At 35.7% G+C, this 16861-nt stretch overlaps 4 protein-coding genes and 1 non-coding gene across 5 annotated transcripts; 3 read left to right on the top strand and 2 right to left on the bottom strand.

Annotated features, from left to right (window-relative positions):
- Positions 1-1709: 1709 nt before the first annotated feature.
- On the top strand, positions 1710-1780 carry TRNAG-CCC. The gene has a single exon. It is a non-coding gene; the product is annotated as a tRNA-Gly (tRNA).
- Positions 1781-2763: 983 nt separating this feature from the next.
- Positions 2764-3846, top strand: LOC111460942 (glutathione S-transferase PARB-like). The gene is made up of 3 exons (XM_023104320.1): positions 2764-3108; positions 3186-3234; positions 3317-3846. Exons 1-3 carry the CDS (start codon positions 2956-2958, stop codon positions 3757-3759), a joined length of 645 nt encoding a protein of 214 aa, XP_022960088.1. The 5' UTR covers positions 2764-2955; the 3' UTR covers positions 3760-3846.
- Positions 3847-4501: 655 nt separating this feature from the next.
- Positions 4502-6047, bottom strand: LOC111460651 (glutathione S-transferase PARB-like). The gene is made up of 3 exons (XM_023103865.1): positions 5673-6047; positions 5539-5587; positions 4502-5062 (listed from the first exon to the last, which is right to left on the bottom strand). Exons 1-3 carry the CDS (start codon positions 5820-5822, stop codon positions 4608-4610), a joined length of 654 nt encoding a protein of 217 aa, XP_022959633.1. The 5' UTR covers positions 5823-6047; the 3' UTR covers positions 4502-4607.
- A 2609-nt stretch (positions 6048-8656) lies between these two features.
- LOC111461124 (autophagy-related protein 18a-like) lies at positions 8657-11485 on the bottom strand. The gene is made up of 4 exons (XM_023104616.1): positions 10609-11485; positions 10205-10406; positions 9373-9499; positions 8657-9021 (listed from the first exon to the last, which is right to left on the bottom strand). The coding sequence occupies exons 1-4, from the start codon at positions 11428-11430 to the stop codon at positions 8931-8933; spliced, it is 1242 nt and encodes a 413-aa protein (XP_022960384.1). The 5' UTR covers positions 11431-11485; the 3' UTR covers positions 8657-8930.
- A 1134-nt stretch (positions 11486-12619) lies between these two features.
- LOC111460604 (wee1-like protein kinase) lies at positions 12620-16642 on the top strand. The gene is made up of 11 exons (XM_023103803.1): positions 12620-12945; positions 13449-13509; positions 13618-13684; positions 14010-14273; positions 14386-14453; positions 14571-14680; positions 14763-14803; positions 14927-15075; positions 15335-15682; positions 16319-16424; positions 16461-16642. Exons 1-10 carry the CDS (start codon positions 12680-12682, stop codon positions 16412-16414), a joined length of 1470 nt encoding a protein of 489 aa, XP_022959571.1. The 5' UTR covers positions 12620-12679; the 3' UTR covers positions 16415-16424; positions 16461-16642.
- Positions 16643-16861: the final 219 nt, after the last annotated feature.

Raw genomic sequence — 16861 nt, 5'->3', positions numbered from 1 at the left:
TTTAGTAAACCTTCTGATCGAAGAGGCCAGATGCCAAAGCAAAAGAACTTCGAGATTGATCTCGACCGTTCATTTATGAAATAGTTTGTCTTTGTCGAACTATTTTTGACCGTTGCTCTTTCGAGGGCCATTTATTTTTAGTTTTTTATTTTTGAAAATTAAAAATAAAATGCTGCTTCCTATAAATTAAACTGATATTAATTAATTTATTGCAAAATTCCAAAAAATCATAATAAATATGACTATTTTGATAATATTTTTTAAAGAGAAAATATGGTGTATTACGAATATATTAGGTCTATATTAATTAGACGGTTGAAAAAGATAAAACTTTTTATTATTTTTTTAATCTAGTTTTAATAGTTATTTCTAATTATAACTATGTATTAAATAATATTAAATAGTATTAAATATTAGAAAAAAAAAACTCAATTTGTAGTCAAAACTATTTAAATGCAAAGAAAGAACATAATATTAAATAAAAATAATTTTTATAAATTTTTATAAATAATTAATTTATGAAATGTTAAAATTTAAATTGATACAATTATTAGTCTATATATATATATATCGGCATTTGAAACACATCTTGTTCATCGTCCATAGGTAACACAGTATTTTCTCGGGGATGATTCTGCAAATACTTATGCACCTAGGTTGGTCTGGGTCCACCCAATTTCACGTGGCAAGACCCGTACCAATTGACCCATTAATAATTAAATGGCTACTCTTATGTTTGAACTAGAAAAAAAATCACATTTATTTTTTACTTATGAAAGATTTAACCTCTCGAGTCAAATTAGTTAGGTATAAAATGAAAAATAAATGGAAGGACAATCATTAAGTGGAATTGATTAGGTATTAAATCGAGAGCATGTTATTAATTATAGGTTTTTTGTGCCAAAATCTCGTATATTGCAAGCTTGGTCTATATGAGTCGAGCGAAGGGACTTGCAAACAAGAATTCGACCCCATATTCATATTGTTTTCTCTCGAGATAGGTACCCACTCTGGGTGCTGCTCGATCGTCATTTCTGACTCGGTTAGCCAACGATAGCTACCTTTCTTTTATGTTGTATAATGATTCGAACTTGCATGTTTGATGATCTTGGATAGACCTTAACCCACGGATCTGACTTGAAACAAATTTTTTGTTAGGTAGGAAATAAAAAAATTGTTAAAATAAGATAGTTATAGTTTAATTACATTAATTGGATAATTAATTTTGCAATTTAAAATTTATTAGTATTTTTAAATTTTTTTTAACTTAAGTATTTGAATTTTTTACCTTAAAAAATTGGATACATGTCAAGTAATCTCTGTTAATATCTGACTATCATATGAGAAATTACGTTATAAAATCTCATTAAATTATATGTATTAAAAAATTAGTCGATAAAGCTCGAGTTTAAATGTATTTAGTTAGTTTTGGGTTAGAGAGTTCGAAACGTTTTCTGATCCTTGGTTTGATTCGAGTCTCGAGATCAATTCATAATTTTTATTAGAATTTGTGTAGAGGTACCTGTTACATTTGAAGTCGAATCGACGAAACTCGAATTGATTTTAGATAAATTAGAAAGTTATTTTTGATAATTTTAAATATTATGAACTCGAAATCAAATGTTTATCACGAAATATTAAGGTATTTTAACCGTATGTTGGGTAAAAATATAAAGAAATAAATAATAATTAAATAACAGTATCAATCAGCGCATCTAGTGTAGTGGTATCATAGTACCCTCCCACGGTACTGACCGGGGTTCGATTCCCCGGATGCGCAGTTTAATTCTTTGTTATTTATTTTTTTAATTTCTAGCCCAACGTTCTCGCAGCCGAGCTCAGCAACAAGCGTGGCCCAGCGCTGAAGCGTTCTTCCAGCTAACCAGGCTCACCCACGAGCGCTCCAACAACAAGCGCTGGTCCAATCGGCGTGTGCACATAGCTTCGTCGATCGCAACCCTCCCAGCCACAGCTAAGTTCCTAGCCCCAGCTCGCTACTCTCCCATGGCTCCCCTCGGCTCTAGTAGTTCCATAAATATGCTTAACCTAGGAATGATCGGCTAAGGTGAGTTGCAAACTACTTTATATTTATTATAAATGTGTTCTAAGTATGACAAAATGACACGATAATACATATTAGCTTCATAAATAATTTATGTCGTGATATAATTAAAGTATTGTAAGTATCATCCTACGAAACTATGATTTTAACGTGGGACTTCATACTTGTTATGTATATTTAACATTGATTACTTATAAGAATGGTTTCGGGTCGTATTGCGTACTATGACTCAGCTACATAAGCGCAAGCCTATATGCAGACCTAGGGTTCACGAAAACGGGATACTCACCTAGTGGGTTTACATGCATGTGGATGGACCGTGTGTCTAATAATATATATCTAAACTCACCCGTGAATGAATTTTGAACTTAAGACTATAAACATTGTTAGACGAACACGACTCTCCACAATAGTATGAAATTGTCCAGTTTGAACATAATCTCTATGACTTTGTTTTGAGCTTTCCCAAAAGGTCTCGTACCAATGGAGAGAGTATTTCTTGTTTATAAACATTCCTTAAATGAGCTGATGTGGGACTTTCATCGTCCAACAAACATGATTAGTAAGTGGTCCGATCACTTACTAAATATTTTTAAATATTCTAATTAAATATTTTGAGAGAATAATTTAAAATAATAAAATAGAAATGGAATTCATAAAGATTTAGGGAAAAGAATCGGTTCTCAGCTTGTAGTTGACAATTTGCATCAGCTTTCTTCCCAACAGATGCCGCTCCGCCACCAAATCACGCTTCCATTAAACAATTTCATGACAAATTCCACCTTGATTTCTTCGTCTCTGCTCGATTATTGCCTCCCATCTCTTTTTTTCTATATAATTCTGCACTTCCCTTCACAAACCCACCTCCATTTTCAATCCCTGCCGAAGAATCAATGGCTACCTCCATTAAAGTCCACGGAGTTCCCTTTTCCGGACCCACATGCAGGGTTCTAGCTTGTCTCTACGAGAAAGAACTTGAATACGAGTTCGTCAAACTCAAGATGCACGAAGGGGAACACAAGAAACAGCCATTTCTCTCCATCAATGTAAGTTTCCTACTATTGCCATTGCTTTAATTTTCGTGGGGTTTTCATTGGATTCTGCTTGGTTGATTTGATTTCAGCCGTTTGGTCAAGTTCCTGGGTTCCAAGATGGAGATTTGACGCTTTTTGGTAAAATTTATTTAGGAAACAGAGCAATTCATGGTTTTTAGCTTTATGCACACAAGGTGTTTGATAAATTGTCTCTGTGTAGAATCCAGGGCAATCACGCAGTATATCGTAGGGAATTATGCTAATAATGGAACCCAATTGATTTTCCAAGACCCCAAGAAAGCGGCGATCGTATTGACATGGATTGAAGTGGAGAGCCACCATTATGATCCACCAGCCTCGAAGCTGGTCCTCGAGCTCTGCTTGAAGCCTTTGCTTGGTTGGGGTGAGACAGATGCTGCAGTAGTTGAGCAAAGTGAAGCTGAGCTAGCTAAAGTTCTTGATATCTATGAGGATAGGCTGGCTCAGTCCAAATACTTGGGAGGTGAGTCCTTCACTTTAGCTGATTTGCACCATCTCCCAACCATAGACTACTTATTTGGGACACAGATGAAGAAACTGTTTGAATCTCGGCCCCATGTCAATGCATGGGCGGCTGATATCATGGCCAGGCCTGCGTGGGCTAAGGTGCTTGCTTTGCGCTAATAAAACGTTGATTTCACTTATCTATCCTTTACTTGATGTGTGATGGGACATGAAAACTTGAATAAAGATGGTGTGGTTGCCTTTTTATTTACATCTGAGCTCTCTGTATCACTTGCTTTGTTGTCCTATATATATTATATGAACTTTTGACAACAACGAACACGGTGTTACAATCGCGAGATAGCGATTGTGCGGCACTTGTTCTAACCCAGCAAACAAGTCAGACGTGTGAAATTTGGACGTCGCAGACAACGTCGGCATATGTCCGGGTTTCCAATCACGTTTGCGAGAAAGGTATTAGAAAACATGAGCGAGGAAATACATTTGAAAACGATTTGAAGAAAAGAAGAAAGCAACTTTACATGACTATAAGCAAATAAAGGAACACTTCTATGTAGGAACAAAAGTGACAATTTTAGCCCCGGCGGTGCAGACATGATGGTGCAGACATGATTTTGGTGAACGATCATACGCATTCGTATTACACAACTAAACACCTATCTAAGATGAAAGCGTGTGAGTCTGAAACGAACATGCGACCATAGACAGGACGTCCTGGATAAACATGACCTGGACATCTTATGCAACCATAGACAATATGCCTTGGACAAGCATAACCACGACACAAAGTATGTGGAGGATGTTGACTAATCAAACATTGGGGTACGTCAAGACATGAGATTCTAGATGAAAATTTACTGTCTATGATTTCAAAATAATAGATGAAAATCAAACATTGATGTGTGACACGACATAAATAAGGTAAGATTTTATTATAGCAAATATGTTCAAAGATATTTGCCTATATATCAAGACTAAATATAAATAAATATCCTTTCTAAGGATGGTTACAATTTCTGATTGCGCAAGGCAAGGACCTTGCCCCACGAAGGCCTTGCAGTGATCTCAGCAACCCAAGCATTAACGCGCGGCCGTGACTCGAACAGCTTCTTCGATGGCGTCGCCAACAAGTAGTGCACATTGGGGATGTGGTGCAGATCTGCCAAACTGAACGTATCGCCAGCCAAGAACTTGCTTTTGCCAAGCTGATTCTCGTAGATGTCAAGAACTTTCCCCAACTTAGCTTCGTTCTCAGCCACGGCGGCGGGATCTGTCTCGCCCAGACCGAATAGTGGCTTGACAAGATACTCGTACGACAGCGCTACCCCCGGTGGGTCGTAGTGGTGGCCTTCCACTTCAATCCATGTTGATATGATCGCTGCTTTCTTTGGGTCGTCCGACAGCAATTGGTTTCCCTTGCTGGCGTAGGCGGAGGCCAGGTACTGGGTAATGGCCCTTGATTCTTGAATTAACAAATTCCACTTTCAATCACAATTTCATCATAAAAGGTTTTTGATATGAAGAACATATGCAAAAACTTTGCAAACAGAGATCAAAGTAATATCTTTTCATAAGAAATTGACTAGAATCAACCAAAGATTACTTTAAAAAAAATGAAAACAGAGTAGGAGCATTTCATCAAACACCTTGTGTGCAAACAACATTTTCATAGTGGAATTTCATCAAACAGATAGAATGCAACAGAGCACATGATCATATGCAAAAAATTCGCAAACAGAGACCAAATAATAACTTTTCAGAAGAAATTGACTAAAATGGATGTAAGAGAAGTATAAAAACTAGAATAAACCAAAGATGACTTTAAAAATAATGAAACAGAGTAGGAGCATTTCATCGAACACCTTGAGCGCAAACTACATTTTCATAGCGAATATTTCATCAAACAGATATGAGTGCAAGAGAAAACGTAGTAATTACCGAAAATCGTGAGATCCCCATCTTGAAACCCAGGAACTTGACCAAACGGCTGCAGAAATTCAACGAAACCCCACTAAGAAACAATCGACAAACACCACAAAAATCGAAGTCACAAACAATTACATAACACTCACATTGATGGAGAGGAAGGGCTCTTTCTTGTGCTCATTATTCTTCATGTCCAGAAGAACAAACTGGTATTCGAGATCTTTCTCGTAAAGACAAGCAAGAACTCTGGCTGTGGCGGTGGAAATGGGGCTTCCATGGACTTTGATGCTCGCCATTTCAAAGAAAATCGATTTGGGAACAAAGAAATTGAGATGGGTGCGTCGGGAAACAGGAATTGTTGAAGGTTCTTATAGAGAATTGAAAAAGAAAAGGGAAGGATTCAATCGTAAAGTGATTGAAGCTCGGTGATTTGAAGTGGGAAATGAATGGAATCACAGAACGCGGATCCATAATTGAGGTAGCTGCAACAGTCATGTCTGAAATGATCTTCCAGACTTTTTCCCCGCCCATAAATTATGGTCCACATTCCCATTTCTGAATTTTCTATAAATTTTATTAATTTTTTTTTTAAATTCAAAAATATATTTATAGTCTATTAAAATTATTAATAATCAAATATTTTAAAATTTTGGATAAATTACTATTTTAACCTTTCTAAGAAAACTTGTTATATTTTGTCTGGAATAAATTAATGCCCAATGAAACTTATTAATATTTTTTTACGATGAAAATTAAATTAAATTAAATAATTGTTATATATTAAAGTTGGGAAGAATTATTGCATATGCGCTGACGTCATGGAGTCAAAGTCGCCAACTTGCCACCCAATAATGGAAATCTAAAATGGTATCTTACAATTTTGGTTCAAGATGTAATTTTAGTAAATATATATTTTTAATTTCATTTTATTTTAATATCTGTATTTTCATATATTTAATTTTAATTTTACAAATATATCTTAAAACTTTTATTTCAAAAATATTTAGTTTCATTAATTTTGGAAATATTATGACTATTTAAATCAGTCTTAATGGAAATAAATTCAAATGACTAATTTTAAGATTTATAAAAATTAAGAAAGCTGAAATTGAATCTTTAATTTGAATTATGGGTTTAATTTTTCAATAAATAATTAGATTAACTATCCTCTGTTTCCTACCAAAAATAAGACTGACTAATTTGTTTGAAAATTAATATATATATATATATATATATATATATATCTATTCCTAAAAAGAGGTAAAAATAATATGGTAAAAATAAGTTTCAAAACTACACCGAAAAAATCTACTAGAACTTTGAACGAAATTCGGCATGGCAAAGACCTAAAACGACACGTTGGTGCTACGATATTTTCTATCTAAAGAAATGATATTCATATTTTCTATTTTAATCATGGTTTTGAAATGTATACGAAGATCGAAACCTCAAGTATATTGCAACTTTTGAAAGAATACGAGAATAGTTTACAAGACATTAGTAACAAAGGTGAAGAGTTGGACTTTATACCCTTGTCGTAATGCTAAGCAGTAGAGAGAGAAGCCATAACTTCAAACAGCACAAGTTTCAAGATTACACATCCACCTCGAAACACTAAATTTCTAGAACTTTGAGATCGAATGAGAGGATCTAATATGTCGCTAGTTTGATTATACTAGACACAAAATTGAAAATCTATGGACCTGTCAAGAACATTCAACTTAGAACTAATGATCGCAAGAACATTCAAGTTAGAACAGTCTCGTAAAAACTTACTATCACTTAGAAATAGGCTGGTAAAACCTGTGTGATGAGCTCTAAAAATTCAAATTCATGTAGGGGAAGTTTTTACAATGAGTAAATGTAGAATGTTTTTACTCCACAGCATCCAACCATACAAATACAATCAATGAGCTAAATTTTGACCAGTTTTGTCTCTGACGAGAGCTTCTGGCCTATGCCACTATAAAAAATTCACAATCTTTCCCTCTTAATCAGTAAAAGCTCCCCATATTCTAACATGGAAGCTGAGATCAATGCTCTTCACACCAACAAAATCATTTTCTTAATATTCCAGAACAGAAGCAAACAATGGCAAAACCACTCTACAACATAGTTGGAAACTTAACTTTTGCTAAAGCTTACAGTCCAGTAATCAGATCATCTACTTCTCTCCTTATTCTCAACCTAGGTGTCCCTAATCATCTCTAAAAGCATAGTATAACCGAACCAACGGATAATTCAAAAAAAAAAAAAAAAAAAAAAAAATTATGGAACTCTTAGAATTTGATCTATGAATCTGGTTGAAAAACAAGACCTTTAAATCTAAGAATCCCAAAACGATAAGATCAACCCAAAGAGAAAGTTTTGGAACAGATGATTAAGATCAAAAGTAAAGAAAACTTGTTTCTAAGATTCGAATCAGTCCACACGATAGTTTAATCAATATTACTTGAATGACTTTAGCATGCAAATCTAAACACAAAAAATGCAATTGAACAAGCCCACAACTTAAGAAGACAATTTTCTAAAACAATTGTAATATCCAAAATCTTCCTACAAAATCAATAACATGAATTGACTATTTATAGCCTTGAAAATAAACCTTTCTATTAATCTATTAATCTATTAATCGTTGTAATTTTCATGGTCATTAATTCCATAACTACAACTAGCTAATTGTAACTTGCCTCCTTGAATCTAAACCACTTACATGGATCTTGTCATCTACCATAAAATCTTTGTAGAATGATTAAGAAACCTTATTTTGTAAAAAAAAAAAAAAAAAAAACATATACAACACTTAACTTAGCCAAGAGGACTAATCAGATCTCTAACACGATTGACTGACTACATTCTGTTCGTTTTAAAAAAGCCTAATCAGATCTCTAAACACTCCAACAGTAGTTTGACATATTTTTAATACCTCAAATACACTAAAGAATGCAGGCTACAGTTCGAAATACCGTTACCTTCATATGTATACTTCTTGAACTTCCGCTATAAATAAGTCCTCCATCATTTAGTTCAACTTTTCTACCTGCAGGCTATTCTTAGAAGAATGTGTACATTAATGGTAAGCTCTTCATTTTAGGTCTCAATTTCATCAGGTAAATCCAGAAGGCTAGCATTACAGTCAATCAAAGCCTATTGCATTCGCAATAATTTCAGGAGACACGTTTTCTTTTCCCCATGTTTGGAGTATACAATTGTTCATAAGGCCAAATAAGTTAAGAAAATTAAATATGAACATGGGGGGCAATAATAGAATTCTTCTTTTTCCTTTTTTTTTTCCCTGAGACGAACATAGGCCAATCTGTACATGCATAGATCTATTTACAAGCAATAGAGGATCTAGGAAGAGAATATGCTTACAACAGAACTGAAATAAAGAGTACACTGGGCTAGAAGGCTTCCTCTGGCATTAGAAAGTTGTGATATTCAAGCTGTGTCATCTCTCCGCCATCCACCGCATCAAATTGGCATCGGTAGAAGCTGCAATAATTAAAAATGGCACATCAAGATTCTAAAACTTCCAACGCAGCGGTTAAACGACCAAACAGAATACCAGATCTAATGGAAGCTAACACGACTTAGGCAATGCTAAAGAAAAGATAATGAAGCAAATAACAAATGGTTCAAGTTAAAGTAGAAAGAAAATATTGTCTATTATCAGTCTATGAAAATAAAGCGTTCACATTAAAAATATTTATCTAATATCATCGAAATCGTAGTTGGGATACCCAAGCAACCCTCATCTTAATTGTTATTCTGCAGAATTATAATTAATTGAAAAAGAAATGAAAAAATCCCAATAGTAAGAGAAGAACTACAAAGACTATTTACCTTCCATCCATTCCAAGGATCACCACTGTATTCTTCTGGTGACCAAACGCAACAACATACCGAGACCCTTCATGCAATCGAAACTGAGCAACAGACCACTCTGACTTGAAATACTTTGGCAGCACACCTGCAGGTGCAAGACTGTTCATTAGATCCAAAGGCAAAAAGGGATATCCGACTGCAAAAAAATAAGGAGAATATCCCATCTCTTTCCTTTCGTTTAGTATTGTTCGAAGGTAAGAAGCATGGTTATAGACGCGAGACACTGAGACATTGTTCAAATTTAGGACACACACAAGGACAGACATCATTAAAATATATAAAAATTTTATGCAAAAGAAAGAAATTCAAAATCTATATGTTCATAAATTTATATGCTTAAAATTTGAGTTTTGATGTATTTCTCTCTCGAAGTTTATTCTACTTAATACATGTGGGCCCTAAATTAACTTTGTACAACTAATGTCCAACAAATCTGCTATACTAAGAATGTTCGATACATGTCCTCAAGTGTCAAGATGTCCAAGTGTTCAACACGATGGACACGCTAGCCAAACTAAAGCATTCGAACTTCTTAGATGGAAAGAAAAATGGAATATACAACTAAAATAAGGAGACAGTGGCTGCCCAACACCAGATTTTGTATTTTATTCCAGTCTAAGTGTTCTTTTCAGGAGTATGCCAGTAAATTTTCAAAGGACTCCTTGGCTGTTATACCAGATTTTGTATTTTATTCCAGTCTAAGTGATTTCAAAGCAATTCAAAGAATTTATGAAATAGTAATATCCAAATACAGTGGAAATCCGTGGTTAGACACAAATGGTTCCATTACCTTTGATGAACGAAAATGAGGAGCCAGATGGTGAGACGGAAAGAGAAGAATCATTCTGATACATATCATTCTGAAGAGACCCAGAATTGAATTTAAGACTGAATACGTGGACGGTCCCCTTGTCACTGGAGACTGCCAGCCATTGAGCAGTCGATGAGAAGGCCAAACTGTATATCTCCGCCCTATCTGCGCCTCTCCGTACCTATACATCATACCAAGATAATACAAAGTAAATTCACTGCCAAATTCGATACTTCATAAAGAAGTCATGTAAATTCCTACAAACTCAAAACTAAATGGGGAGAATTAGATCGCAGCTTAGTTCAGAAAAACAACATTACACTGAGATTCCGACAACACAGAACAAACCCAGATGAACAATTTTAATTCCAAGATGAACACACCTCTTGGAGCAAATTTCCATCAATTGTATTGAATATCCGAACCAAAGTTCCCTTGGAGCTCGCTGTAGCAAGCAACTGCCCGTTGGTCGTAAGCGCAAAGCAAGCAACCCTCGAGTCGTGAGCCATGATAAACTTTGTCCGTCGAGAGGCATAATGCTCAACCCTAACCTGCCCCTTAATCAATCCAGGGCAGACAAGCACAAGCGAAGAACTCAGCTGAGAAACAGCACAAAGCCCTTTAGGATTCGCAATAGTTTCGATCTGATGCAGCAGCTTCAAGTCCGCAAAATTGTACACAAAAACCTTCTGCTCCAAAATAACAATAATTCGGTCTCTCTGTAGCCGAACCCCCCGAACAGCAGACCGAAACGACAGCTCCCCAATACACCGGCTCTGATGATCATCCCAAAGCATGACCTTATTAGGCGGGTACTGAGGTTCAGGTCCACCACCAACAAGAGCCAAAATATTACACCGAAAAAGCATCTCCACAACGCCAATACCACCCCCACGCTCAAAATCTCTTCTGAAAATCTCACGGAACGGATCGCAATTGTAGATCCGAAACCCTCGATCACTGCCCGCAGCAAAGCAGCCATGGTCTTGATTGAATGAGAGATGAAGAAGAGAAGGCTGCAAAGCGAGCGAATCAACCGCCGCCGTGGACAAACCAGCCGTCTCCACTGTCTGCGGCGATTGAGGCGGCAACGACGAAACGGAATCAGAATCAAAGCGTTCGGAGTCGGCAATAGCAGGCGGAGTGTTGGGATTGGAGTTGGATTCCGGCCATGAAGAGGAAGGGAGGGCGGAGAGAGTCTCCATCGAGAATCAGAGGAACTCGAGATTCAGATGAAAACGAAGATAATGGCGATGATTTATAAGAAAGAACAGATCAATTTCCAACCCCGGTAGATTCGGGTTTGAGTGAAGTTACGGATTTGACTGGAGGATTGTGACGGTGTTTGGGGGTAATTTCGTCATTTTCTAATGTCCGATGATTCTGCCAATATTTTGCGGGCGAACGACATGTCGCTGTAAATGACGTAATTAGCTTTGTGCGCAAGCGAAGGGAATTAGAAAGTCGACCTGTCGGCTTGGTATGTTGGAGTCTGGACTAACAATAAAACTGTAATTTTAAAAAACAATAATAAAAAATTCATTTTAAAAAAAATTATAAATAAAATAAAAAAATGTAATATATGATATAATATTATGACTGGTAAATATTGAATATTTGAATTTTACATAATTTTAATTATTTATATATATATATATGAATAAATATAATTTTAAAAATAATAATACAAAAATAATTCAGCAACTCGGCTTAAAATGAAGGTTGAATTGGGTTGTGAACTCTATTCGGATAGTTCGAGTCACTAACCTAACTGACATAAAATTTTGAGTTGGTGCAAAGATTTTTACTCGTACCCGATAAAAAATTGGAAATGCTTTCATAATTATAAATGTTTAATTTATTTATTTATTTTAATTGTTATTGAATTTTCACCCTAATTAATGACATTTTGGGAATTTCTATAACTTTATATTATTAAATTAAAGAACATTTTTTTCAGAAACAAATCTATATATTAAATGAAATCTGGCTAAAAATTTATAAAATATTATATATATATATATATATATATTATTTATTTATTTTTCTAAAAAGAAATTAGATGACTTTTATGGCCCCCCAAGCCAGAAAAAGGCACAAGCTTACCAGGCACGCAAATCAAAGTCATCCATCATCAAGCAATCCAAACCGTTGATCTTAAAATCGTCAGCATACTCAAGGAGCTCACTCTGGTAACGGCAACACACAATCACAACCCTCCCCGCGTAATTTGAATCGGAGGTCTCAAACGACGCCAAAAAGGATTACCCAGGAAAAAAAAAACCCTCCAAAATTGAATTTTTTTTTATTTTCTGATCTGAAATAAATATAAATAAATAAATAAATAAATAAATATATATATATATATATATATGTATATATATTCAGTACAGTTTGAGTGGAAGAGGAGAGCGTGTTAAGAGGGGATTGACGAGAGCTTCGTTGCAGATTCCGATGAGGAGAAAATCCAAAACCCTAAGAACGACGATGACCGCAACGAGGAAGAAGATGAAAGGGACATTGACGAGGCACTTGCAGGTCCAGTTAGGGCAGGTTTCTCTTGCTCCTCTCCACCACCAACGCTCTTCTTCCACCGCCGCTTGCTTCCAAGACTTGCCTGAATCTGAAGCAATGGCGACGGTCAACGATTCTGGCGCTCTCCCTTCCTCGTCTACTAACTTTGAGGACAGAGATTTCATTCTTAGTCAGGATTTCTTCTGGTGAGATTTATATCGTTCTTTTTGTTTTTTATTTGTGAGTTGGTTTCAGCTGCTGTTGATGTTGATTGTTATCTTTCTCGAGGTTCTGGAAATTAGTTTTCTGTTCGAAGTAGTTCGATTGACGGGATAGTGTAGTAGGTCATTGACGAATCACTGAATACTCTTTAGGAGTTACTTCGAGTTTTGGAGTTTGCTACTAGTTTCCATTGTGACTTTGTTAGGTAATGTGAACGTCTATTGATGGGAGTTGATTATTCGTTGTTATATCCCATGGTTTAAGTTGCTTATCAGTTAAGAAATGGAGGTCATTTCCTGTGAAAGTTACTTAAATAGTCAGAAAAACGTAGTATGATTTACTAATTATTGAATGTTTTTAGCAATTACTTTGCTTGTTACTATTGATACTGGTATGCAAGGATACCAAAGAGTAAGATTGAAGGCTGCATTGTAACTGGCCAGATCATTTTTGGCGTTTAACGTGGGATTTTGTTTGTATGTTGCAGCACCCCTGACTATATCACTCCGGACAACCAAAATCTGCTGAATGGCGTGGATTGCTACAAGGTGAGCAATTAATGGAGAAAGATAACCCTGCCCAAAACAAGGGTTTTTCAGAAGAAGAAAAAAAAAAGAATGCGAATTCTCTAATTTTCTGGGTGTCTGTCTTGGCAGGAAAGCACCCCTTGCCCCAAGTCTCCAGAGAAGATTAATACTGTTAAAACTAAGAGAAAAATACGTGGTAAGTTTATATAGTGGTGATCTCGAACTTTTATCTGGGAGTGTTATAAGAGAACGATCACATGCATTAGTTCAGTGGCATACGCGCAATTATGATCATGTCAAAGCTCAACTTTCCTAATCAATTATATATATGGTCAGTTGCTTGCAAGAATCTACGACCAGTGTCTGAATCATTTATCAATGTGGAATTTAAGACATGGATCTGAAATTATTTTGGGGCGTCAAAATCTGACAACATCATGTTCCTTTTCAATATTAGTTACATTAATTGTTGATTGATGTAATATGATTCATTTTCTTCATTGAATGTTCATTTGTCATAGACGGTGTTTTAGTACATCCTCTGAGTCCAAGTTTGTCTGGCCGTGAACAAGTTGTGGAGCTAGGAAATGACACTTTTGGAACAGATGATGAAGATATGGAGAAAGAGACAATGGCAATGCCAAAGAAACAAAACTATGTTTCTCAATCTGCTGTTGCTTTACGCTGTCGAGTTATGCCTCCTCCTTGCATGAAGAATCCATACTTGAATGATGCTTCAGACATAGGTGTAGACCCATTTGGTAATCAACGAACAAAATGTGCAGGTACAGTCCAATTAATTCTTAAAGACTAATAAAACATTTTTTGAAGTCGTCTTTTTTAATGAGGACGACTTTATGTTTAATGAATTAGTTTCTTGGTTTTAATTTTGTGTAGATTTTTTTCCCGCACTGTTTAGTGGAGATGGTCTTTCAAGATACCACACCGATTTTCATGAGATAAAGGTATCTAGAAACATCTGCTTTGTTTGCAAGCTTCTGCAAATAGATTGGTTTTTTCTTTTATTCATATTTCAATTCAGACTGTTGTCAAGTTTTATATTAACCTCAGTCTATCTCCAGCAAATAGGAACTGGAAATTTTAGCCGTGTTTTCAAGGTATTGAAGAGAATTGATGGTTGCTTATATGCTGTTAAACAAAGCACAAGACCATTGCATCAAGACATAGAAAGGTTACTTCTTTTGGTGTGTCCGTATATGTTTAACCTCTAAACACTAGCAAATGTGTATTTGAAGTTTTTCTTCCATTTGCAGGAGGAGAGCTTTGATGGAAGTTCAAGCTTTGGCAGCTTTAGGTTAGTAAATATATTTAGATATGATTTTCTGTTTTATTATATTTCTATTTCTATTGTAGTTATTATTTTTCTCTTGAGCAACTTGTTTCTTTTCCTGACTGTTGGCCACTATTTAACGTGTAGGATCTCATGAAAACATCGTTGGATACTACTCTTCCTGGTTTGAAAATGAGCAACTCTACATTCAAATGGAACTCTGTGATTGTAGTTTATCCACTGGCAGGTATTCTCACCCGTTCTCTGAGGCTGATGCACTGAAAGCCTTGCATCAGGTGAGATTTCGAGTTGCTTCGCTCATCTCCCTGATTTGTTGTCTTCAAGAGTTAGTTAGTTAGTTAGTTCTGCCCTTCATTCAACACGTAGCTTTTAATAGTTATCTCAGAATTTTGTGTTATTTCAACTTTATCCATTCCAATTCTCTTGTAGCTTTAATATATTTAGTATATGCTTTATTCATTCCAATTTTCAAGTCCTAGGACTGGGAACTTTTTAAATTTCATGGCTTCTATGCTGACAATGAACTACAAACAGATTGCAAAAGCATTGCTGTTTATGCACGAGAAAGGAGTAGTTCATTTAGACGTGAAACCTGACAATATTTATGTCAAAGATGGTGTTTATAAACTTGGTGACTTTGGGTGCGCTACTCTTCTTGATAAAAGCCTACCAATTGAGGAGGGTGATGCACGCTATATGCCTCAAGAGATTCTGAATGAGAGATACGATTATCTTGACAAGGTTGATATATTCTCTTTGGGAGCTGCTATTTATGAGGTTGTGAGAGGTTCGACATTTCCAGAAACACATTTCATGAATCTAAAGGAGGGAAAATTGCCACTCTTTCCCTGTCATTCATTGCAATTTCAAAACTTAATCAAGGTACTGAATACGTATTGTGTTTTCTTTTCATTTCATTTCCATCCACATCGGTTAGTGAGGGGAACGAAGCATTCCTTATAAGGGTGTGGAAACCTTTTCCTAACCGACGTGGTTTAAACCTGGGCTCAATATTCAAAGAGAATAATATCTATTAGCGGTGGGCTTGTGCTGTTACAAATGGTATCGAAACTGGTTATCGAGTGATGTTCCAGTGAGGATGCTTGGCTCCGAAGGGGGTGGATTGTGAGATCTCACATTAGTCAGAGAGGGGGACGAAGCATTCCTTATAAGAGTGTGAAAAATTCTCCCTAACAACGCATTTTAAAACCTTGAGAGGAAAGCTCAAATAGGGATAATATCCGTTAGTAGTGGGCTTATCTCAGTCTATGACTCACCTTAGGTAGACAAACCTTGGGGAGAAACTCTTAGATCATTTGATTCTTACATATTTTTGCATTTTTTCCTACAAAATTTACTTTCCATAAAAAAGATGTAAAAAAGTGAGTCAAAACTAGCCTTGGTTAAAAGTATGGATTTCAGATTGACTTTGCGTGACCCCGAGCATTACATCATTATCTTGGAAGTTCATTAGAGATAAGATAGCTAATTTTTCTGATTAATTGACAACTCTAACAGGCGATGGTGGATCCCGACCCAGCACGACGGCCTTCAGCAAGGGAAGTTCTTCAGAATCCCATATTTGATAAGGTCAGAAATCATCCAAAATCATAGGTCAACTGTGGTGTGTCTCTTTGTTGTTTCATCTTTTCCCAGATAGGCTTAGTGTGTTTAATCACTTGCATTAGCCTGCTATTTTTGTAAGATTTCAATCACCACTTTCCCAAGTTCATGCACCAAATTTTGTCTCTAGCATGGTGCAAAATCTGTAAATTCCCTATGATAACATTGTATCATAAACTCGTAAATGCAAGTTAATGAAAGCTCTTTCATTTCCAAATATACTACACTTATTCTGATTCTACTCTAGGTCACGTCCCAAAATGTCCATAGCATTCATTTGTGTAATCAAAATGAACCTTTATAAATTAAGATCACAACGAGTTGAACTTTATGATCATCAAGAAGTTTATTGAATGATCTAGGAAAGCTATGAAAGCGTTAGAATATTTCCAAATATTCACCCATAAATATCATTCTCTTATTGAGACTTTTACATGT

The sequence above is a fragment of the Cucurbita moschata genome, unplaced genomic scaffold (genome assembly GCF_002738365.1).
Source record: "Cucurbita moschata cultivar Rifu unplaced genomic scaffold, Cmos_1.0 Cmo_Scf00024, whole genome shotgun sequence".
NCBI lineage: Eukaryota > Viridiplantae > Streptophyta > Magnoliopsida > Cucurbitales > Cucurbitaceae > Cucurbita > Cucurbita moschata.
The sequence above is the reverse complement of the archived record's forward strand: the minus strand, read 5'-3'. Positions and strand labels throughout refer to the sequence as shown.